General features: G+C 42.3%; 1 protein-coding gene across 2 annotated transcripts in view; it reads left to right on the plus strand.

The window, feature by feature from the left end:
• Positions 1–26,151, plus strand: part of IL13RA1 (interleukin 13 receptor subunit alpha 1) — a 59,580-nt gene that overhangs the window by 385 nt on the left and 33,044 nt on the right. For both annotated transcript variants that reach the window (XM_023734489.1, XM_023734488.1), the window contains exons 2-5: positions 7,706–7,712; positions 8,395–8,533; positions 16,793–16,931; positions 19,610–19,730. In XM_023734489.1, coding sequence (XP_023590257.1) covers positions 7,706–7,712; positions 8,395–8,533; positions 16,793–16,931; positions 19,610–19,730 — 406 coding nt within the window. The remainder of the gene's footprint in view (positions 1–7,705; positions 7,713–8,394; positions 8,534–16,792; positions 16,932–19,609; positions 19,731–26,151) is intronic.

Raw genomic sequence — 26,151 nt, forward strand, 5'->3', positions numbered from 1 at the left:
CGGGGTGGGCGCTGGGGCTGCACTGGAGACGCCCCCGCGATTGGTGCCCGCAGCCTCCCGCGCGTGGTCCGAGAGGCCCCACGCTCGCGCCAGGCTTCCAAGTGGGAGGCGCAGGAGTGGCGGGGCTTTCCCGGACCCTGGGCGCGGAGGCGGCGGCAGAGGACTCGCCGCCGCACTTACCTTTCGCCTTCGGGAAGAGCTGAGGCGCCAGGCGCTGGGGCGCGGGACTGAAGCTTGCCCGCGGCGTCGGAAGGCCGTGGGTCAGGACTCTGGATGTCGCCTAGGAGCCCAGGGTAGGGGACAGCGACCGAGGTCCGGGCGAGCCAGGCCTCCTTGCCCGTGTCCGCGCCGGCCCTTAGTTGCTAAGGGTGGCCCTTAGGAATGGGAGTTGAAGGGAACCTCTGGTTCCTGAGGGGCTTGGTCTCCTCTGGCATCCAAGAAATCCGTTGGGAAACCCGGAGCAGCATCCGGGAGGTGCGGCAAAATTTTTTTCTTTAATAAACTTTTTATTTTGGAAGAATTTCAGCTTTACAGAAAAGTTGCAAAAGTAGTATGGAGAGTTCCCATATACCCCTCACCCTGTGTGGCAACTTTAATTAATTAACCCAGCAGAAGTGGCTGTGTAAAGTCGGGGGCTAATGACTTCCTCACCGACAACTGGCATGCGTGGTCTTCTGGGCACTTGGGGTGACAGTGTTGTTGTTTTGTGCCATTGAGTCGATTCCAACTCCTGGCGACCCTATATGACAGAGTGGAACTGCCCCATAGGGCTTCCTAGGCTGTGATCTTTATGGGAGCAGATGGCCAGGTCGTTTCTCCCAAGGAGCAGTTGGTGGGTTTGAGCCACCAAGCAGCTCCTAATTTTATGGTTTTTATTATTACATTGGCACAAACGCCCACAATTTGCTTATTGCATTTTCACTAGTGTTGTGCTTTGAAACCCAAGTTGAAATGTTGATTAGAAAACCTATTGATTCAGTCAGAAAAAAATGTATTCAGAGTCTGCTCTGTGCCAGGCAGTGTTCTAGGGACAGAGGATACAGCAGTGAGCAAAACAGATCAAGTTTCCACCCTTGAAAAATTTATATGCTATTGGCAGAGTCAGAGAGGGGGAAAAAAAGTAAAATATAAGGTATGTCGAATGGCAGCCAGTACTGTGGAGAAAAATAAAGCAGGTAAGAGGTTTGCCATTGTAAAGGATAGGGTGGGAAGACCTCACTGAAAAGGTGGCTTTGAGTAGAGACTGGAGGGAGCTTTGAAGTTTGTTAGTCAGTAATAATTCAGGTGTTTGCCTTGTTTAGGACTGAGCCAGGTTCTGTAGGTTTATGTAGAACCTTAGTGTACAACATAACCCTTGCCCCCCAAGGTGCTTCTATTTCAGCTGGGGAGATCTGATTCCCATAACTGTATTGGGAAACTGCAATCCAGAGAAGGGAAGGGACTTGTCTAAGGTCACCTATCTCATTGTTGTTAGTTGCTGACGAGTCGATTCCAACTCATAGCGACCCCATGTGTGCAGAATAGAACTGCTCCATAGGATTTTCACATAGTTGAATGCCTTTGCATAGTCAATACATAGGTTAATATCTTTCTGGTATTCTCTGCTTATGGATCATAACAAATTATGGATGACATTACAATGAATGGGAATTCCAGAACACTTAATTGTGCTCATGAAGAACCTGTACATAGACCAAGAGGCAGTTGTTCGAACAGAAGAAGGGAATACTGTGTAGTTTAAAGTCGGGAAAAGTGTTCATCAGGGCTGTATCCTTTCGCCATACTTATTCAATCTGTATGCTGAGCAAATAATACAAGAAACTGGACTATATAAAGAAGAATGCGGCATCAGGATTGGAGAAAGACTCATTAACAACCTACGATATGCAGGTGACACAACCTTGCTTGCTGAAAGTGAAGAGGACTTGAAGCACTTACTGATGAAGATCAAAGACTACAGCCTTCAGTATGGATTGCACATCAACATAAACAAAACAGAAATCCTCACAACTGGACCAATGAGCAACATCATGATAAATGGAGAAAAGATTGAAGTTGTCAAAGATTTCATTTTACTTGGATTCACAATCAACACGCATGGAAGCAGCAGTCAGGAAATCAAACAACACGTTGCATTGGACCCATCTGCTGCAAAAGACCCCTTTAAAGTGTTAAAAAGCAGAGATATCGCTTTGAGGACTAAGATGCGCCTGACTCAAGCCATGGTATTTTCAGTTGCCTCATATGCATGCAAAAGCTGGACAATGAATAAGAAGTCCTAAGAAGAATTAATGTCTTTGAGTTATGCCCACCTGCACACGGAGGCTAAGACCTTTGCCCAGAGTTGCAGAGCTGGTAAAGTGGAGGAACTAGGCTTCCAATCTGGCAGCCTTATTCCAGAGGCCATGCCTTTAACCACTGTACTCATTGCCTCTCTCTATGAAAATAAGAGTAGTCAATGTCTGGGAGAGGGGCTGGGCGCTTCCCAGGGTAGCAGGACCGGACTGACTGGGACTCACGCAAGTATGTATAGGACATTTGTTAAGAAGTGAATGATCATGTATTGGAGACTCGCATTATAATTACTGGACTGTGTAATCCAAACAATAAATACTGCAGATGTTTAGAAGAGAGGAAACTGTGAGAGCTGGTAGTTTCATGGAAGAGGTAAAACTTGAGCTAAACCTTTAGGATGGGTGGACTTTGAGTAGGTGGAGAAGTCATTCCCAGTGAGGAGAATAGTAGGAGTAGAAACCAATAAGTGGGAGTGAGAGTTCCCCTTTGCGGTCAGTAAGTAGCCCAGCTTGGCAGGAGAGCATTCGCAAAATCAATCCAGGAAGAAGAGTGTCATTTGCTTTTAGAGGCCCTGAGTCGGTTGCAACGTGAGGGAAGTGACATTGGAGAAGTGAGCCGGGAGGAGAATTGGCTGGGTAGGGAAGTCACTGCAGTGCGAAACTCCTTAGGAATCTAGGGTTTAAAGTGTCTACTAGAAGGGTATGTTATGAACACTTCCAGTTCCAGGACCACGACTTAGTAGTGTCTGCCTGCCTCACATTAGTATGATTGGGGTGATTAAGGGAGATGTTGCAAGAAAAAACGGACAGGAGTTGATGATTGAGGGGATATGAGGGAAGGAGATGGATGTTTCACATATGACTCGTGTGATTTCCTTAACTTTTCCCCGAAATGTGCATGCCTTGTGGTTAGACCAACCAAAAACCCAAGCCCACAGCTGTTGAGTCGGTTCTAGAACTGTCCCATAGGGTTTCCAAGGCTGCTACGTCTTTCTCCTGCGGAGTGGCTGGTGGGTTTGAACCGCCGACCTCTCAGCAGTTGAGCGCTTTAACCACTGGGCCACAAGGGCACCTATGTGATTGGACAGGAGAGATCAAAAGCTCTAAGTTGAGCAGCGTGCCTTATTATTAGAAAGGATGTCAGTTGTCTTAATCCTAATTGAATAGTATGTTGTGCTAGATGACCATAAAGACTCACTTGGGGCTTGAAGTTTAGTGGGGGAAGCTACTGGGGTCCTTCCCTTCTTCCCACTCCCCTTTTTGAAGTCAGTAATCAATCCCTATGAAATGGTTGAAACTAAATTCCTAAGGAAAACTTATCAGGCAGAAGGGATACTTGTTCTGTCTCAAAGGCCATGGGTACATACCAATTCCACACAAAACTGAAGCAATTTGTTTGTCTATTAAGAAAGCAGATAGCTAACATTTACATTGCACTTTCTCTGCACCAGACACTGTTCTGAACACTTCACCTGTATTAACTCATTTAATAATCCTCACAGTAACCCTTTGAAGTAGGTTACTGTTATCATCCTCATATTACAAATGGGGAAACTGAGGAATAGAGAGGTTAAGTAACTTGCCAACCAGTAAGCATCAGAGCTGAAATAGGAACTCAGGCAGCCTGGCTCCAGAGTCCATGCTCTTAATCACTACAGTATACTGAAATTATGTGTCTTACATAGGAGGATGTGTTAGAGACCTTTACAAGAAGTGCAATCACCACTTATTTATGTATATATCTGGGTATATTATACACACACACACAGAATTCGCATGTATGCATATAATATATATTTAAATGTTTGAAAAGTGTATTTAAAGTTTCAGAGAGAGTGTTTATTTTAAAGTATAAACCAAACGAAAACCTGTTGCCGTCGAGTCGATTCCAACTCATAGCGACCCTATAGGACACAGTAGAACTGCCCCATAGGGTTTCTGAGGAGCCGCTGGTGGATTTGAACTGCCAGCTTTTTGGTTAGCAGCCAAGCTCTTAACCACGACGTATAGGAGGTAGAAATTTGTCAAGAGAAATGGAAGGAACCATTAGGAATAAAAAAGAAAGGGGGGGGGGAGGTTGGTAGCAGATACCTATGAATGGCCTCAAATGCAAACCAGATAGAAGATCTAACTAAAGGACACTTCAAAACAGATGGAAGAAAAGCTAGACCCATTTGAGAGATTGGAAATAGAGCAAACACATGTTCTATGACAAATTTGTTGTTGTTGTGTGCCTTGGAGTTAATTTCAACTCAGTGACCCTATAGGACAGAGTAGAACTGCCCCATAGGGTTTCATAGGCTGTAATCTTTATGAGAGCAGATCGCCAGGTCTTTTCTCCCATGGAGTGGCAAGTAGGTTCAAACTACCAACCTTTTGGTTAGCAGCCAAGTGCTTAACGATTGTGCCACCTGGGCTCCAATGACTAAAATACTGACGTTAAAAAATAGATTTAAAAAGATTTTACATTGCTTTAAAAATCATTATAGTTTAAGTGAAGTAATATTTTATTATCAGGGCTTTAATTTTTTTTTTTTTTTTTTTTTTTTAGGTGAAAGTTTACAGAGCAAATTAGTTTCTCATTCAACAATTTATACACTAATTGTTTTGTGACATTGGTTGCAATCCCCACAATGTGTCAGCACTCTCCCCCTTTCTCTTTCCACCCTGGGTTCTCCGAGTCCATTCATCCAGTTTTTCTGTCCCTTCTTGCCTTCTCAGCATTGCTTTTGGGCAGGTGTTGCTCATTTGGTCTTGTCTACTTGATTGAACTAAGAAGCACATTCCTCACGTGTGTTACTGTTTGTTTTATAGGCCTGTCTAACCTTTGGCTGAAAGGTGGACTTTGGGAGTGGTTCCAGTTCTGATTTAGCAGGGTGTCCGAGGGCCATAGTCTCAGGGGTTCCTCCAGTCTCTGTCAGACCAGTAAGTCTGGTCTTTTTTTGTCCATTTGAATTTTGTTCTACATTTTTCTCTCACTTTCTCCCAAACCCTCTACTGTAATCCCTGTCAGAGTGATCGGTGGTGGTAGCCAGGTACCATCTAATTGTTCTGGGCTCAGGCTGATGGAGGCTGTGGTTTATGTGGTCCATTAGTCCTTTGGACTAGTATTTCCCTTCTGTCTTTGGTTTTCTTCATTCCCCTTTACTTAGGACAGGATGGGACCAATAGATGGCCATTCAAAAGCTTTTAAGACCCCAGATGCTACTCATCAAAGTCAGATGTAGAACAGGGGCTTTAATTTTTGTTCGGGAGTGGGAGGGAGGTAGGTGGGTGAGGTGTCAGTAAGAGTTAAACCAGGTATCCTGTGGGCAGTGGTGTTCAGTGGTAGAATTTACCCCTTCTCTGTGGGAGACCCTGGTTAGGTTCCTGGCTAATGCACCTCAAGCACACAGCCACCACCTGTCTGTCAGTGAAGGCTTGCCTGTTGCTGTGATGCTGAACAGGTGATTATTGCTGTGATGCTGAACAGGTTTCAGTGGAGCGTCCAGACAGACAGACTAGAAAGAAAGGCCTGGCAATCTGCTTCCAAAAATCAGCCAGTGAAAACCCCATGGATCACAATGATCTGATCCTGTTGTGCATGGGGTTGCCATGAGTCGGGGGCCAACTCCATGGCAGCTAACAACAACATCCTGGATTTTTCCTACAGTGTGTTTCTGGAAACTGCAGAATGTGGCAGATAATCCTAAAGTAGACTGTAGTCTCCCATAGTAACAAAGTCTTAGTGGAGGCGCTGTAACTGACAAATGCTTTGTCTTAAAAAATATCAATGATGTGATGTTAGAAAGGCCAAATTGGAATAGTTGTACACTCCTGTAGTCACTTAAAATCCCACTGTTGGCTGAGCCATTGGGGCTCCTTGGCTCTGTTGTTGTTTACCATGGAGTCGATTCTAACTCATAGCGACCCTATAGGACAGAGTAGAACTGCCCCATAGGGTTTCCAAGGCTGTGAATCTTTACAGGAGCAGATCGTCAGGTCTTTTCTCCCACGGAGCTGCTAGTGGGTTCAAACTACAGACCTTTTGGTTAGCAGCCGAGTGCTTACCCGTTGCACCACTAGGACCTTGGCTCTAGCTGGGTTTTAATGCAGTATAGTAGGAATTCCCTGCTTCCACAAGGCTTTGTCCTGTTATGGGCTGCTTCTTCCCACAGTGGGGCCTTGGTCTACCTTGGGAAAAAGCTATTGGTAGCAGTTGGGAGAGGAGCCCTGGTGGCGCAGTGGTTAAGTGCCTGGCTACTAACCGAACCATCGGTGGTTCAAACCCACCAGCCATTCTGCGGGAAAAAGACGTGGCAGTCTGCTTCTGTAAAGATTACAACCTAGAAAACCCTATGGGGCAGTTCTGCTTTGTCACATGGCATCACTATGAGTTGGAATCGACTCGACAGCACCTGACAACAACAACAACAACAACGGCAGCAGTTGGGAGAGATGGAATGAATATTGAGAGTTGAAGACCTTTGTAAGCAGGCAGACCAAGTAGCTGCTATGTATAAAATTGACTACTAGGGAAACCCAAACTACTTACTGCCTATGAGGTTGATGTTTTGGGACAAATGGAACTCTTGCTTAAAGAGTAAAGTAATGGTACAAGTAACTAAAACAAGAATAAATATTGCAGATTATGTAAGAGGCCCTAGTGCACTCCAAAGTGCTCACTAGGACATAAAATATAACTCTATGCTTCGATAAATTAATATGTTAACTGTAGTCAGCTTAAGTTTGCCACTTAGGCCGTCTTTGGGGGATGATTTAAAAAATTATTTTAGTAAACCTTATTTTGTGATAATTTTAGATTTACGGGAAGGTTGTAAACATAGTGCATAGAGTTCCTGTACACCGCTCAGCCAGTGTTGGGGGGATAACTTTGATAGTCCTCATCTCAGGAGAAGTTCTCAGCAAAAGAAATGATGTTTCTTTCCCCACCCCCACCCCCCATGCATTTCCCTGTATTTTGGCAGACATGTGGAAACTCCTTCCTTTGATCTTAGGAGTGGGCCCAAAATAAAGAGTCAGTAAATGTTTGGTGGAGGTCGTGATGGGGCTTCTCCAACTGAAATACATTTTTTAGAGCACAGTTTCTCCTCTTTCCCTTCCCTCTTCAGATTAGCCAAAGCCACAGTTGCAGCTGTTTAGTGTAAGAACTCACGGGAACAACAAGGGCTGTTAAATCCCTTTCCCAGTAATTCTTTCGAAAAACTATAAAAACAATTACCAGGTCACGTTAGCAAGCACGATTAAAGAAGAGCTTCTTAAACTCATACAAGTGCTGAGATTGAAGTGTCTGTATTGAATGAGATATGCTAGTACGTAGCGACCCTATACGATAGAGTAGGACTTGTTCCATAGGGTTTCCAAGGAACGGCTGGTGGATTTGAACTGCTGGCTTACACTGTAGCTTTTAACCACTGCACCACCAGGGCCCGAGAGTATGCTCTTCTCTATGCTCTTTTCTAAGGAGCCCTGGTGGTACAAATGGTTAAGCTTGGCTGCTAACTGAAAGGTTGGCGGTTTGAACCCACCCAGCAGCTCCATGGGAGAAAGACCTGGGGATCTGCTTCCATAAAGATTACAATCAAGAAAACCTTATGGCGCAGTTCTACTCTGTCACATGGGGTCGCTATGCGTTGGAATGGACTCCATGGCACCTGACAACCACACGCACTTACCGGTTCTAGATATTTCATATAAGTGGGACCATACGGTATCTGTCCTTAATATTCTTTAATATACTTTTGTTTGTGTTTACAGGATAGCAGTTAGTTAAGAGTGTGACTTTGGAGCCACAATTTCTGGGTTCGAATCCCAGCTCTGCCATTTACTAACCATGGGATTTGGGGCAAGTGACTTAACCTCCCCATGCCTCATTGCCTCATCTGTAACATGGGGATAATAATAGTCCCTACCTCATAGGGTTGTTGTGAGGATTAAGTGGATAAATATGTGTAGAGTACTTAGCATGGTGCCTGGCTCAATAAATGTTAGATATTGTTATTCTCGGCCTCTAGGACTTGGCGGGAATGGATTAAATGAGCCATTAAAAACGCTGGCTGATGTTGATAAAAATGTATTTCTTATGCTTGATTTGAACAGAAACTCAGCCACCTGTGACCAATTTGAGTGTTTCTGTTGAAAACCTCTGCACAATAATATGGACATGGAATCCTCCTGAGGGAGCGAGCCCGAATTGTAGTCTGTGGTATTTTAGTCATTTTGGCAACAAACAGGATAAGGTAAGTTTTCTGGAACATATGGCATTGATGAGGTAAAGTGAACACTGAATTGGAGCCAAGAAAAAGCCAAATTCTAATTTTACTTCTAAGTGGGAATTTTATTTTGTAGTGTGCTAAGATTTTAATTGGGGGAAAATTATAGAATCAACTGTTGACAAAATTGAACATTTAAAAATATTTGCTAATTATTTGGTAATTAAATGTAATTGAGATTTCTGTGATAGGAAGTACCAGATATCTTTATCTATTAGACACTCAAATAAATAATTGACTGTATGTTAAAATCTGTTCCTATGTTCATGCCTGTAGCTGTATCATTTGTATCTATCACTTTCAATTTCTCAGAGAAGTTTCACATTTACTATCTTGCTCATCACATATACAGATAGATATGCAAGAACTATATGATCCAAAAGTAAGTGGCCATATGGAAGGTGAACAAATAAGATGTTGGTTGAAGCTGGGGTTGAGAAGAAGTTACCCTAATGCCTGAAGAAAAATGAGGGGAACTTTTAATTTTTCTAATCAGATGCAGTCAACCCATTTAAATAAATTTTTGTTAACAAGATTGGATAATTCCAAGTTCTTACTCAACAAATTTTTCTCTTGATCCTTATTGGTTTGTAGCCCCCTATAATTGACAGGTTCTTCAGAGCATCAGGTCATTTGCCCAAAGCTGTTTTATGTTTTCTTTAATTTTGCATGTGGAGGGGTGATGGGGGAGGTATTTGGGGTTGTTGAATTTTTGACTTCATGAGTGTTCTCAGAATTAGGTTTAGGGTTTTGAGGCAGCATAGTGAGAAGTTATTAGTGACAATACTTTGGATTAATGAGTTGTGAATTCACCATATTCATGCAGCTTTGGAGGCAGGAAAAGTCAGAACTAGGTTCTAGTTGAGGCAACTTCCTTAACCACTCTGAGTCTTAGTTTCCTCTTGCATAAAGTGTAGACCTACTGATGTCCCTGGGTTGCTGGGACAGGGAAAATAATGTATGCGAAAGTGAAATAAGGGAGGATGAAATAGGCTGTTCCTCTTAAGGGAGACTTGCTAATCTGCTTTCTGTCCCCTTTTCCTGCTGAGGTGTTAATTAATGCTCTCCTGTTAATTAACGCTTGCATGTTAGTTGATAAAGAATTGAGGCATCACTGAAGTATTTGCATCTTAAAAGAGGTCCTCTAAAGGCAGAAGCTTGCAGTACTTGTAGCAATGAGACTGGTTGAGTTCCCCTTTTCACACTTTTGGTGGTGAAGAGTTTTGGTAGGTTAGCCTTGAGAAATTCAGGGCAAGACCCATGAGTGCCTCTGGGTCAGTGGTGTCTCTAGGGTTGGTGTCACCCAGTGCGGTAACTCATGGTGTCACCCCCCCCACCCCATGAACCTCCTCCCATACCAGACCATACAGAATCCTTAGTAATGTTTTCTGTACTAATGTTACTCGTAAATCGTAATTCCCGTATATCACTCCTTCTTTTCCTTTAATTACTACTTTATTCTCAAAAAGTTATTGATATAGGTTCACAAATACTAATTACCGCAATATTGTAGCTAAAACACCAGAAAATTTGACAAAATCAGCAACTGAAAACACTGGCAGCACATGATTCGAAGCGTCATTGTAATTGGGTAATAATGACAGATCTGACCAGAGTGCATTAGACAGCTTAAAAAGTAAATTAGCATAGAGTTTAAGCCTTGTAGGTATATTGGTACATGTAAGCTGGGCTTACAAAAATTGTTTTTATCGTTATAACTAACTACAGGGATTTTTTATAGACAATCATTTTGGTGTCACCCACTCTGACAGTGTCGCCCGGTGCAGTCTGCACCCCCCACACTTCCCTAGTGACGCCACTGGTTTGAGTGTAAACTCCGTAAAACCAAAAACTAAACCCGTTGCCGTCAAGTCAATTCCAACTCATAGTGACCCTATAGGACAGAGTAGAACTGCCCCATAGTGTTTCCAAGGCTGTAATCTTTACAGAAGCAGACTGCCACATCTTTCTTCCATGGAGGGGCTGGTGAGTTCGAAATACATCTAATTGAAACCATGAGGACAGGTCACCTATTTTCTAACAGGTCACTTTTCATTAGCCTGTCAACTGTGCTTCAAGGATCAATCAGGTTAAAAAAAAAACCATTGCCATAAAGTCGATTCTGACTCATAGCAACCCTATAGGTAGACATGTTGATATTCTAGCCCAGAATGAGGCTAATTCCTCAGTGCACTTATGGAAATTTAGAGTTTATAAGTAATTTTAGGAGACAGTAGAGTCAGATAGAATTGGGTTTGAAATTTTGCTTCTTTTTTTGAGCAGTGTGACTTTGGGCAAGTCACTTCACATCTCTGTCACAAAGACATTTCCTTGTTTGTAAAACGGGGGGGGGGTGTGATAATAGTATCTACTTCATGTGGATGGAGTGTGCATTAAATGAGATGATGTTTGTAATGCACGTGGCACAGAGTTAGTGCTCAGTAATTGTTAGCTTTTACTATTATTACTATTATTAGATTAAATCATATGAATTTGCCATTTTTATAGGTCAAAAATGGTTGAATATTGTCAATATTAAATGGTTCAACTTAATATTATTATTTAATCTTGTTTCCTCCATTTTTCTTTGGAAGAGACCAGATAGAGATCATAAGGGGTGATTGCTGCCTAAGACCTGCTTGTTTATTCCAGCCATTTGACAGTGTTGATAGCTGTCAATCATGCAATTGTGATCAACACTGATTATTCCTTCCAATCAGTGATGTAGATTTCCTCCCTGGGCCTTTTGAAGTTTACAGTCCTGAGGCTGAGATTGAGCAGCCGGGGTAATTTTTTTTCTCAAGTCCTTTGGACACAGCATTAATGTCATCAGAAAAAAACTGGGCTGTACGTATCCTTGAAGCATATTGAAGCAGTGGCATTATGATAGTTTGTACATGTAGGGGCTGTCTGTGAACATCCAAAAGTACCAAGCTGCTAACTGAGATAAACTTTGGAGGTCATTTTCAATCTTTTTTTTCCTCTATACAACTTTTATTAATAGATAATCAGTTTATTGTGGAGTCACTAAGTAAACAAACAAATATTTCAAAAAATATCTCTTGGAAGGGACACCAACTTATTAGGTTGCAGGGTGCTCATGATTCCTGGTCCAGCCCTGAACCTAGGAAGCAAATCAGCTCAGGCCCCAGCCCCACTGGCTTTGGTTTGCTCTTTTGTGCATAAAGGAAATAAACTAGAAGCTTAACAAATGTTAGTTAACTGAGTACCTTTAAAATCACATGAATCTTTGAAGTTGTTCTTGAAAGAAGTAGACAGCTAGCATTTAGAAATCTTTTACTATGCACGGGATTTTGCCTTGACAGTTTTGCTGTGGTAGTAAGATCTGACTTGAGGAAGTAGCAGCTGTTCCTTGCCCTGAATAGTGCCCCACCCAGGCAGGCTGAAATCCTCTTTCTTACAGCTCATTTTCCTCTGCTGCCTACACAAGTCCAGTTCAGCCACCGTTTTGGAGAAAAGTTTTGGGCAAAACTAGAGCCAGAATGAGTAGAAAGGATGTTTCCAGAGGCCACCATTTAGGGCCTCTACTTGGAGGAGGGCAGAACCCATATGTCATGGTTTGAATTATGTCCCGCAAAAAATGTGTGTATCAGTTTGGCTAGGCCATGATTCCTGGTACTGGGTGATTTTCCTGTATGTTGTAAACCTGCCTCTATGATGTTAATGAGGGACTATGGGTGGCAGTTGTGTTAGTAGGGCAGGACCTGATCTACAAGACTGGATTGTGTCCTGAGGCAATCTCTTGAGATATAAAAGACAGAAGTAAGCAGTGAGACAGGGGGACCTCATACCATCAAGAAGCAGTGCCGGGAGCAGAGCGGGTCTTTTGGACCGGGGTCCCTGCGCCAAGAAGCTCCTAGTCTGGGGAACACTGATGAGAAGGCCGAGAGAGAGAAAGCCTTCCCCTGGAGCTGACACCTTGAATTTGGACTTTTAGCCTACTTTACTGTAAGGAAATAAACTTCTCTTCATTAAAACCATCCACTTGTGGTATTTCTGTTGTAGCAGCACTAGATAACTAAGACACCATAAAACGTGAGTGTGAACACACACAAACTCATGCTCATCATTCACCTGTACTAGCCTCTCACCCAAACCAGAAAAACCCAAATGAGTTACCCTGGAGTCGGTTCCAATTCATGACGATCCCATGTGTGTCAGAGTAGAACTGGGCTCCATTGTGTTTTCACTGGCTAATTTTGGGGAAGTAGATCGCCAGGCCTTTCTTCCAAGTCACCTCTGGGTGGACTCGAACCTCTAACCTTTCAGTTAGCAGCCATGAGCTTTAACTGTTTACACAATCCAGAGACGCCAGCCTCTAACCCAGGTCTTCTCAAATTTGAATGTGCATACAGATCATTTGAGAATACTGTTAAAATGCAGATTCTGATTAAATAAGTCTGGGATGGGGCCTGAGAATCTGCACTGCTAATAAGCTCCCAGGTGATGCTGATATCCTGGTCCTAAGACCATACTTTGGTACACAAACTGCATTCACTGTTTTAGGGGCTAGGGATAAGTGTGAATCGGGGAGGCCAGAGTCTAAAAGAGGAGATAAATATATAGGCCAGTGGGGACATTACAATGTTATAAGTGCTAATAAGGGTACATATAGATGTGCATAAGCATAGAGGAAAAGAGACTGAGTAGAGGGATCCAAGACTTAAAAAAAAAAAAAAAGTCTGGCAGAAATTGATGGACTTCTATCTGTGGATTCTCTTGACAGGATCTGGAAGGAAATGAGGTCAGTTTGGCAAGACTGTATTTAGCAACTTGGATGGTGACTTCCCTGGGTGCAGTGATATTTTTCACTTACCTTTGTAGGAATCCTTGGGTGGTGCAGATGGTTAACTCCCTTGGCTGCTAACCCAAAGGATGGCAGTTAGAACCCACTCAGAGACTCCCTGGAAGAAAGGCTGGCGATCTGCTTCCGAAAGGTTGTGGTGGTGGTCAGGTGCCAGCGAGTCAATTTGCGACCCCATAGTAACCCTATGTGACAGAGTAGAACTTCTCCAGAGGGTTTCTAGGCTGTAATCTTTCCAGGAGCAGATTGTCATTTTCAGTCTTAAGACTGGAAGATCATCAAGATGAGAGACAGGGATTCATAGATAATTGAAAAAATATATATTAGTATAAGTGGCTGCCCTCCACCATGTTTTAGCAATATCTGATAGTTCTCCTATCTGGCAAGCAGAAAAAGGTTCTGGCACCAGATTTTAGGTTATCTTTCATCACTATGAGATAGACAAGTCCCATTAGGTAAATTAATCAAGACTGTTGCTACATCCAAGGAGCCCTGGTGATGCAGTACTTAAGTGCTCGGCTAACTGAAAGGTCGGTGGGAGAAAGATGTGGCAATCTGCTTCCATAAAGATTACAGCCTTAGAAACCCTATGGGGCAGTTCTGCTCTGTCCTGAAGGGCTGCTATGAGTCAGATCTACTTGGAACAGGTTTGGTCTTTTGTTGCTGTGGCCAGGCATCCAGAGAGGCAGGAGCTGAAGCTGACCCCCTTTCCTACTGAGAAAGGAATTCTGGAGTCCAGAAGGGTGTGATCCAGCCAAATGAACGTTGGCCCTGAGGCGGAGGGATCAGTTCAGGACACTGGCCTTGGTTTTTGATAAATTTTCAGATGAGGCCAGATTCTCTGAGTGGTGGAGCATAATGTCATACAACAACTACCAGTGGAATGATTCACTGTAGCCGAAAGTCACGTGGCAGCCATTACCCATACCTCCTCAAGATCTAGTGGGAGGAATTTATTTCCTTGTCTGACACAAAGAGGTATGCTGGACTTGGTGATCATTGGTAATCTGGGTGCTTTAGTCATGCCAATGTAATATTGTTTACTTTTAATTTTTTTATTTTAACCCCCCACTATCTCTTTTCTGAGTTATTTTATTACTCATATACCAAAACCATAAGGTTTAGATTTGGGTACTGAAGTATTTTTTAATTAAAAAAAAAATTCCATTATAATAAAAATCTCTGTGTAATACAACTCCTCAGCCCTCTGACTGGAATAATATCTAATATAATAAGGGAACTGTAATTTTTCCATGATGAGTCTGATTTATGGAATTTGACCATACATTCTCCCCTGGTATCCTCAAAGGGCAAATGCTACTTCCAAACAAGAATTATCAGGGATCTTTGAGTCAGAGTGGCTCCTTCAGGGATATATGGGACTTGTCCTTAGTAAAACTGTGAAGTTGGAGAGATTTGCATTCAGAGCCTTCCTGCTACCACTACCATGATCCTGGGAGCTGGTCTTCAGGCACAGAAGCCTCGTTTCCTCAGTACACTAAGAGTACATTCATCTCTCAGGGGCCAATTCCTTACTTTGCCATGAGAACAATAATTGTGAAGCATTCCAGGAAGCCTCCTGTCGGCATAACTGGTGCGATTTATCTCTGTAGGCAGAAGCTACCTGGGAAACCAAATTATAAGCAAATGTCTTGGTGAGGAATTAGGAATTAGTTGGAGAATAGCATGGAGGCCCCACTGAAGGTCTCCATAGCTTTGCTGGTGGGACAGAAATAGTCTATGTCCACTTAGCTAAATCACCCTCATTTCTCTCCCTGCTTTTGCCTTGTAGACATTTCTTTTTCTGTGCTTTCAGGGTTGACCAACTCGCTTTTCAGAGTGTAATCTTACCTGGACCTAAGAGCCACTCTGTCTCTATAAAGTGATTTTTCATGTCTTTGCTATGGTTCATTCATTAATTGTTGATTTATTAGATTACCCCTCAGAGGGCATACTTATGTCCTGCTTTTGAGGGCATTTCATGCTTGCCCTCATGCTAAGCTGGCAGCAGGCATGTGAAATGGCAAAACAACCCCTTGGGGTGGTATATAGAGGCAACAGTGACAAATTTTCCCCTTCATGACCATCAGCACGTACATGAAAGGAAGTGCTGTCCTCAACTTGAGTCAAAAACTATTGCAAAACAGGAAGTGCTCTCCTAGGAGTGCTGAGTAAAAGCAGCTCCATTCTTAATTATTCCAACTCTATCACTTTGGGAAATACTAATTTCCGAAAGAACCCTTTGATCTCATTATTCTAAATCATAATAACCAGATTTGTGATTTACGTCTCTATGCTGCCTATAAGTTGGTTTTCTGTGGTTCCACAAAGCTTATCTACTTTTCAGAATAGGAGTGTGGTATACTAAGTGCATAGAAACCTAAAACCCATTGCCGTGGAGTCGATTCTGACTCATAGTGACCCTATAGGACAGAGTAAAACTGCCCCGTAGGGTTTCCAAGGAGCAGCTGGTAGATTTGAACTGCCGACCTTTTGGTTACCAGCCGTAGTGTATATAGCAATCCTTAAATTTTATATATATGCATGTGAGATAGGCCACGTAGTCAAACTGTACAGAAAGGTGTTCAGTGAAGTCTCTGTCCTCCTCCCTCAGGCTTCCCTCCTTTACTTCCTCTCCCTAGAAAACCAAACCAGTTCCTGTCAAGTCGATTCCAACTCAGATGATGACCCCATGTGTGTCAGAGTAGAACTGTGCTCCATAGGGTTTTCACTGGCTAATTTTTCAGAAGTAGATCACCGGGCCTTCCTTCCGAAGAGCCTCGGGTGGACTCGAACCTCCAACCTGTCAGTTAGCAGCCAAGTGTGTTAACCGTTTGCACCACCCAGAGACTCCCCTTTCCTAAGAGGTGACCACAATTACTGGATTCTTAAAGCAATCCTTTTAACCTTGATCTTGATGGTATACTGTATCTGCTTGGAATTGAACTTTGATAATCATATTGTGCTTCTCTCAAAATTGATTTTAGACGGTTGATATGTTAGCATGATGTTTATATATTTAAAAATGAGGGAAATTGTCTTTTATCTGTACCAAGTTTGCTCAACAGCTGCACTACTGACCTTTGGGGCAGCATAATTCTTTGTTGTGGTGGCTGTCCTGTGTGTTGTAGGATGTTTTGCAGCATCCCTGGCCTCTACCCAATAGATGCCAGTAGCACTCCCCTCCCAAGTTATGACAACCAAAAATGCCTCCAGACATTGCCAGATGTCCCAAAGGGGGAGGGTAGAATCACCCCTGGTTGAGAATCACTCACTCATCTATACCATTTGAAAACTTACCTGTTCCTTTAAAAAGCACATTATGTATGCTAATGTTTTATCATTTAAGTATATTTCTGTGTATTTGCTACAGCAATGCCTTTTCTATTTTCTAACCTTAGAAAATTGCCCCAGAAACTCATCGTTCGAAAGAAGTGCCCCTGAATGAGAGGATTTGTCTGCAAGTGGGGTCCCAGTGCAGCACCAATGAAAGTGAGAAACCTAGCATTTTGGTGGAAAAGTGCATCTCACCCCCTGAAGGTAACAGCTGAAAGTACTAATTCTTGGTGTTTAGAGAATGAATCTCATGCATGTGCTTATGTTCATCGTTCATTAATTCATTGAATTCTCAAACGTTTGCAGAGTCTAATAAGTTCCAGGCATTGGACTGGGTGCTGACAACACAATCATAAATAATAGTATATCCCTGCCTTCATGGAGCTCACAGACAATGTGAATAACAATGCCTGATAGTTATATAGCACTTAATAATTTGAAAAATTACACACACACTCTTCCCCAGAATTGAGCCTTACAAGCTTATCTTGGGTAGTAAACGAGGCATATATTATTACTCTGCTTCATTTTATGGGGAAGAAGGAACTGAAATGACTTGCTCTAAGTCACAAGTGACAGCACTGACACTAGAACCTGAGTCTTCAGATTCCAGGTCCAGCCAAAACCAGAAAACCAAACCCACTGCCATCAAGTTGATTCTGAATCATAGTGACCCCATAGGACAGAGTAGAACGGCCCCATAGGGTTTCCAAGGCTGTAATCTTACGGAAGCAGACTGCCACATCTTTCTCCCACAGAGCAGCTGGAGGGTTTGAACTGCTGACCTTTCAGTTAGTAGCCAAGAGCTTTAACCATTACACCACCAGGGCTCCGATCCAGGTCCAGTGCTTTAAAAACAGAACAGTGTCTTACTTACATGGAGATGAGTTTGATATACAGGATGTATTTGGGGAAAGATGTTAGAAAAAGAAAAACGGGCATGTTGGCCTAGTTCCAACAGTAGACTAGCCCTAGGAAAAGCTGTCAAGTAGTGAGATTGATCATCGGATCTTTGACTCGCTTCCCTCTCATCACCCGGTGTTCTATGGCTCTTGTGTTACAAACAGGAAGTAGCATATACTGATTAAAAGCCCAGCTGTTTTAAGTTTAAATCGCAAGCCTGCCAATTACTTATTTTGGGACTTTGGGTAGATTACTTAACTCGTCTGTACTTTAGTTTCCTCATGTGTAAAATGGAGATAATAATATTGTAGTACCACCTCTCAGGATTGTTGAGAGGATTACATAGATCAATATATGTAAGGTGCTTAGAACAGTACCTGGTGAAGAGTAAATGCTGTATATATTATCTATTAATATTATGTTGCCCCTTGGTTGTCCTCTACCGTGTCCCACCGCCAAACCTTAGCACTACATGTGCTGTGCTCCAGACCATTCTCTCTACCCACTTTCCAATAGTCAAAAGTATATGAAGTAATATGTGTAAAATTGTAAGATTCAGTACTGCTAGAAGTCTGGGAGCATGATGTAAAACAACTTACCTGCCCTATTCTCATTCCTTTAGGAGTTTATAAATACTTTGAAAAAACCTAAATTACACTATGACAGTAGAATGGTTGAAGATGGCTCAGTGCAGTACCCCTGCAAGGATCACCAGGGATAGCAGGCTGGCATCTGAAGCAGAGGCATTTAATTTAGAGACGTGATGCTTTAACTCAGAAGGCTTTATAAAGGCTGCAGGTTTCAGGTCATAAAGATTTTAGAGCTCCCAAGGTCACGACAAGGAGCCCTGGTGGTGCAGTCGTTAAACATTTGGCTGCTAACCAAAAGGCTGGTGGTTTGAACCCACCACCAGCTGCTTCATAGGTAAAAGATGTGACAGTCTGCTTTCATAAAAATGACAGTCTAGGAAATCCTACGGGGCAATTCTACTCTGTCCTATAGGGTCACTATGAGTCAGAATTGACTCGAGGGCTGTCGGTTAAAGTCACAGCGATAGACAGCTGCTAGGAGTTATATTTACTCTTCCCCAGAATTGCTTCGGGAGGAATGCTTGTTTGTTTAATTTTTTTTATTGTGGTGAAAGTATATATACCAAAACATTTGCCAATACAACAAACTTCCACACTTAAAATTCAATGACATTGATTACATTTTTCATGCAACACCATTATCACTATCCCCCTCTAAAACATTCCACCACCATCAACATAAACCCAATGCCTCCCCACAAATAAACTCCCCCTTTCTCCTTCCCTTCAACCCCTAGTAAACATCAATAATCTTTGGTTTCTATATATTTGCTTATTTCATGTAAATGAGATTATACCGTATTTGACCTTTTGCGACTGACTTGTTTCACTCAGCGTAATGTTTTCAAGGTTCATCCATGTGGCATGCATCAGAACTTCATTTCTCTTTATGGTTGAATAATATTCCATTGTATGGCTATAGCATGTTTTGTTTATCCATTCATCTGTTGATAGACTTATTTAATTTTTTAAATAAGATGTGTCAGTATTGATCAAAAGATAGGTAAATTATATATCAATACATTTTTTTTTCCCAAAAGATACAGGGTTGTTTCTATTTCCATGTTCAATTAGGAATTCTATAGTCATTGCCTATGATTAAAATATTATTTGACCTTTAACTTCTATCTCCAGTTAGGGGTACAAGAGTTAGGGTCCCTAAGAGATAGCAAATATATTTTCTTATTATCAGGAGGTGATAGAGAAAGTTGTGAGCAAATTAGATTTGAGTTTTCTCTGTCCTGGGTATAAAATGAGCAGAGATTAGGGATTGGCTTTCCGGTAAGGCAGCATGAAACACCCTCACCAACCCCCATTCCCCAGAGTGAGTTGGCTAGTTTGCGTTATAAGGAAATGAAGAGTCCTAAACTCTTGGCCTGGGTTTTCTAGGTGATCCTGAGTCTGCTGTGACTGAGCTGCAGTGCATTTGGCACAACCTGAGCTACATGAAATGTTCTTGGCTCCCTGGTAATAAAACAGGTCCCGACACTAACTACACGCTCTACTATTGGTGAGTATGTATAGTAGAAGGACAGAGCCTTTGGATCCAACCTAGTTTAAAAAAAAAAAGAGAAAAGCCACCTCTCCTGAAAGCCCAAGAAGATGGGCAATTTACTTCAGTGGAAAATGCATCAGTTTTTGGTGTCTACATTTTTTTAACACCTTTTTTATTTTGAAATAATTATAGATCCATAGGAAGTGGCAAAAAACACACAGGGAGGTCCCTTGTACCCTTCACCCATTTCCCCCTAATGGTAACATCTTGCACAACTAGAGTACAGTATCAAAACCAGTACAATCCACTGACCTTATTCATATTTCACCAATTTTACTTGTATTCATGTGTGTGTGTGTAGTTCTATGTAATTATCACATGTTTAGATACAGAACATTTCTATTACCCTAAGGATCTCTCAAGTTGCTCTTTTATAGCCACACCTACCTCCCTCCTGTACCACCCCACCAGTCCCTAAACCCTGGCAGCCATTAATCTGTTCTGTATCTCTATACTTCTGTCATTTCAAGAATGTTGTTGAAATGAAATTATATAGCATATATTCTTTTGCACTTGCCTTTTTCACTCTGTATAATGCCCTTGAGATCCATCCAAGATGTTGCATGTATCAGTAGTTTGTGCTATTTTATTGCTGAGTAGTATTCTGTTGAGTGGACCACAGTTAACCATTCACCCACTGAAGGACATCTTGGTTGTTTCGAGGTTTTGGACATTATAAATAAAGCTTCTGTGAACATTTGAGTACAGGCTCTTGTGTCAACATGAGCTTTCAGTTCTCTGAGATAAATATCCAAGAGTGCAGTTGCTAGGTCATGTGGTAATTGCTTGCTTAGTTTTATAAGAAACTGCTGGACTATTTTCTAGATTGGCTGTACCATTTTTCATTCCTACCAGCAGTGTAAGAGTAATTGGTGTCTACTTTTAAAAAGGAAAATTATGTCATTCCCAGGGTCAAAAAGCAGCTTAGCTCCTTACAAAATAACTTGCCGTTTATATTTGTGACTCTGTCTGTAACATTTGATATCCAAATTAACCTTTGAACATTTCCTATCCTTGAGAATCTAGAATTATTAGCAATAGAACAGGAAGAAAGGACCAGGTTAATCAATTCAATTCAGTAAACTTTTATTTGGCACATATTGTGGATAAAGCACTGAAGGGGAAACAAATGAGAAACAAACATGTCTCTTTGCTCCAAAAGCTTACGGTATAGGAGAGAGAGCCCCAGACACAGTTACCTATAATAAAACAAGGCAGTGTATGATAAAGATTTTTACAGAGATATAGACAGACTCTTGGTGGGAAGCGGCGTGGGGGTTGGGGTGCTGACAGGGAGCAGGCTTTGATGAAAAAGGGGCAGTTGAGAGTCTACGCAGACTGGGGAATTCTCAGGGGCTGGCCTCTGGGGAAAAGCATTCTGAGGAATGCGGATATTTAGTCAGTGTGATAACAGGCTGGGGAAGGACGAGATCCAGTGATGGCAGTTTGTCCTCCATGTGGCCTTGCCCCTCTTGCTATCATTTGTTAAAATTACCTCTGAAAGAATGGCCTAATGGTGCTTCTCAAAGTGTGGTGTGGAACTGTGTCCAGGGCATCTAAACCTACGATGATAAACATGGCCTTTCATACTGGAGTGTCCATGTTGTCTGATGACTTGATGAAAAATACTTTCGGTATCTTAAAACACACATGGCTATTTCCTGGAAAAGAATGCAGAAATCACATGAATTTTTGAACTAAAACCTCCAGAGTTGCCCCAGGGGTTAGCATTCACTCTCCTCTCCTGTGGAAGCGTTGTTGTGTGCTGTGGAGTCGATCCCGACTCATAGCTACCCTATATGACAGAGTAGAACTGCCCCATAGGTTTCCTAGACTGTAATCTCTCCTGGAGCAGATGGCCGGGTACTCCTGGAAAATTTGCAGAGCACTCCAGATGAAGCCAGAGGGTACTGAGAATGTGTGGTTTTGTCAGGAGGGTCCCCCCGCCACAGGTGAATAATTCTCATTTGAGATTTTGTAGTTTCACTTGCCCACTCTAGGTTCTTTCTCCTTTACTTAAAATCCTTCAATGACTTCCTGGTGACTTTGGGATAAAGTCCAAACTTGTCAGCATGATAAGATAAAGCCCTTTATGATCTGGCTCCTGTCAGTCTCTCTAGCCTCAGTTCTCATCTCCCTCCTTGTACCCATTTGCATCCCTCCCCTCAAGCCCACACCTGAACTTCTTTCAGTTCCTCACACTCACTCTTCAGACACTCATCAAACCGAATGGTGGGAATATTCTGCATCCCTCCTGAAGCCCATGCCTCGCCCTTTCATCTGGGGACTTCGTATCTGTCCTTTTTATCTCAGCTCGGACATCACTTCCTCTCCAAAAAGCTTTCCTTGACTTCTCGAGTCTAGCTACATGCCCCTTTGTTGTGTACCTCGCACTTCCCCGTGTCATAGCACTTGGTACATTGTGTTGTCATTTCCTGTTTACTTGGTAGTAGCCTTCACCAGACTGATCTCTCTTGAGAGCAGGGTCTGTGTCTTATTTGACTTCAGTGTCTCACACACGGTAGGCACTCCATAAATAAGTTTTAAATGTTTGATAGGATCCAAAGCTAGAGAACATTTGGTGTAGGGGCAAGGACCTAGGAGGTACAAGTAACTCAGGAGCGTTATCGCTCAGGAATAAAATAAAATAAAAACAGAGGATTGAGTAGATCTGACACCCAGAAGAATTGCTAGTGAAGGGACCAGAGAACCAAGCCTTGAAAGGAATAGCCAGGCTCTGTTGGTGCAGGGAGAGCTGTTACTACAGACTTGTAAGATATCTTATAAGTTGCTTGCATTCCTATGTTTGTTATGCTGTTAACCCCTATTGCTTTCCCTGGTGTCGTTATTGGTGAAACCACAGGAAAAACCTTCAAAGAGTCTGTGTTTGTATAAGGGGCAAGAAATGAAGGGAAAAAGTCTTAAAGCTGTATCTCACTCCATGGTTGACTGTGTATAAGAATCAGAGTGGCGCTAGAGGTAGATGGCAGCCTAGTCCTTGGTTCTTATAAGACAAAAATAGGGAAGTGCCTTGGGACATGTACTTGCTGTTGTTGTTAGCTACCGTTAAGTCAGCCCCTGATTCATGGTGACCCCATGTGTTACAGAATAGAACTGCTCCATAGGGTTTTCTTGGCTATAATCTTTATGGAAGCAGTTCACCAGGCTTTTCTTCCTCGGATAGCCGCTGGGTGGGTCCGAATCACCAACCTTTAGGTTAGCAAACTGTCTTAGTGCAAGTGGCAAAAAGAGCGCCCCCTTTGGGTGAATGAATTACTGGACCAACCAATTTGAAAAATACTCCTCTTCCTCTGGGCTGATGCTGCCTCTTGCCAAAACCAGGAGCAGATGGTGCTTGGGCTGGCTTTCAATCCCTAGTTGATGCCTTTGTGCAGGGCATCGACTTCTTTGGAGGTGGTTCATGAAGCAATCCCAAGACAGTAATGGTTCATTGACACCCAAGGGAGACAGGTATCAGGGATCCCCGTTTCTTGTCATCTGCGTTCCCAGATGGTCATCAGTGTGGGCTCTTTCTGTAGTATAGACCTGTGCTATCCTACAGTAGCCACCAGCCACATGTAGCTATTTGCATTTTAATTTTAATTGATTTAAAATTAAATTAAAACTTCTGTTGCTCAGACTTACTAACTTTTTTTTACATGTGGCTAGTGGCTACTGTATTGGACAGATAGAGAACATTTCCATAATCCCAGAAAGTTCAGTTAGACAGTGCTGGCTTAGATTCTTTATCTTCGGGCCTCACCACCCCTCACGTTATTCTTTTCTAGGGCCACACTGCCTGGGTTCAAGTCCTGGCTGTCTTCCTTACTAGCAGTGTGGTTTGGGGCAAGTCCCTAATCTGTAACGTGCGGATAATAATAATAGTGTCTGCCTCTGAAGGTTGTTATGAAGGCTGAGTTTTGTATGTAAAGTATAACTGCTAATAGGGGTACAGTAAGCATTCAGTACACGAGAGCTATCATTATTATTTTTTGTTATTCATCTCCACTGCCTTGCAGATGTAATCAGGACACGTTGCTGGCCTCTTTCCTTGACTCAAAGAATCAACACCTAGCCCATACCTTCTCTTCCCCTGCTCTGTCCTCTCTCCCTTCCTCTCCTCTAACAGATCCTTTCCAATCAAAACCACAAAAGAAAGGGAGTTGAGACACAATGCATATTATCAAGCACCAGGAATTGGTTTAGGTATCAGGGTAAAGCATGTCAAACAAAACTGCCCACTTCCCTTTCCCTTAATTTGTCCATTTTATGCTTGGGGCTGCAATGTGAGTCTATGGAGGAATTCAGTGTGTGAATGTAAACAGGAACCACTGCGTGTTTTCAGTATCTTAGGTTATCATCTAATCTTCAACAAGAAGTCCAAAAAACTTCTATTTAAAACCAGTAATTTTCTCTTTTATTGACCAAAAAAACCAAACCTGTTGCTGTCAAGTTGATTCCGACTCATAGCAACCCTATAGGACAGAGGAGAACTGCCCCATAGGGTTTCCAAGGAGCGCCTGGTAGATTCGAACTGCCAACCTTTTGGTTAGCAGCTGTAGTTCTTAACCACTGCACCACCAGAGTGCCTTCTCTTTTATTACTATTTCTGAATTACAACAAAAATTTTAAAAATTTATATCTGGTATTTATGAGAATATGTGAAATACTCATGGTATAAAAATGAAAAAGGACCTAAAAGATTGTTCAGTAGAGGAGTTCCTTTTGCTATTTAAAAAAAAAATTTTTTTTCTACATTGCTTTCTTTAGTTATGTAACAAAAATGTCCTGAGTTCCTTAAGTTTCTGTTTCTGGCCAGGGGTGAAAAGCATTCCAGGCCTGTCTGATCTAAGAGTTAGCCATGACAATAACTTTAAAGTTTTGAAAGACTGTTCTCATTCATGAACCACGGGAGTCTGGAGCTAGGAGAAAAAGCTTGTGCGTTACTATCTCTTGAGGGACAAGAACATTTTCTATATTGAAGCATTTCTTTGTACTGCCTTTAAAGGAGTAAAATACGTTAGAGTTGAGTTTTTTAAAACCTGATTGACAGTAGAATCCCCTGGAGAATTGCTTTCAAAATGCTGATTCTTAGGCCCTGTTCGAAACCTTCTAAGCCAGATTCTCTGGGAGAAGGTATGTGGAACCTGCACTTTAAATTACTAGAGAGGATTCTAAGTTAAAAGGTCAAGGGTTTAAGACTCTGTTAGGTCATTTTATAAATTGTTCTTTTCTGCAGAACCTTTACACAACTCTCATTGTGTGGTTGATGATGTAAGGGTTGACCCTGTGTCTTTTGCCAGGTACTAAAAACAAGAATCTCTTGATAGCCTAGTGAAAAAAAAAAAATTGTTACGATCACATTCTGTCTGTCTGCACTGTACTAGGTGCTGGGGTCATTGGGCAGAGGTTGCGTAGCGGTCAAATGGGAAATAAGATACCAGCAATACTGCTTATGGAAGTCATTTAAAGCCACACAGTAGAGTTAGACACTTTAGAAAATCATTATGTTCTGGAACATTGATCTGGCAGTGATTGGAGGGCACTGATAACGAAGTGATTAGGGCATGAAACAGGGTGTGGGCAATGGGAATATCACAGAAGGAGAGAATCCAAGAAGCTTTTCAAAGGGAAAAATAACAGAATTTGGTAACAGAACATAGAGAAAGGACGGGGGGATAAAAGTTATTTCAGGGTGTCTGGTATGGAATCCGGAGCCCAGTGGCACAGTGGTTAAGAGCTACAGCTGCTAACCGAAAAGGTCAGCAGTTGGAATCTATCAGTTGCTCCTTGGAAACCCTATGGGGCAGTTCTACTCTGTCCCATAGGGTCATTATCAGTCGGAATCAACTTGACGGCACCTAACAACAACAATATGGGATCCCAGAGAAAATAAGGCCTGACTGATAGAAACGAGGAAGGTTGGAAGAAAAGGCAGCTTAGCATGGCAGAGGAAGAATGATATATGCTTTGGACACTGAATTTGAGGTGAGTGGAAGCCTCAAATAGAGCAATTAGAAATCTGGGACTAGCTTCAAGGTGAGAGGTCAGGACTAGGAATCCTAACGATGGAAATGATATTGAGGGATGGGAGTGATGAACTGGGGGTGAGTGAATGAGTAAGAGATAGATAGGAATGTGCAAAGGGCTGAAGACAGGGTGTGAACCCCCTGGAACAAGGAGGAGGGAAAGGAACAAGCCAAGCAACCAAAGGAAGGATCCAGCAGATGAGCCAGAGGAGAACCATGGAATTCAGCGAATGAGCTTTTTTTTGTTTTTATTATTGTACTTCAGGTGAAGGCTTACAGAACAAATAGTTTCTCATGAAACAGTAGTACACATATTGTTTTATGACATTGGTTAACAACCCCACAAC

Source organism: Trichechus manatus, unplaced genomic scaffold (assembly GCF_000243295.1).
Source record: "Trichechus manatus latirostris isolate Lorelei unplaced genomic scaffold, TriManLat1.0 scaffold00068, whole genome shotgun sequence".
NCBI classification, from domain to species: Eukaryota; Metazoa; Chordata; class Mammalia; order Sirenia; family Trichechidae; genus Trichechus; species Trichechus manatus.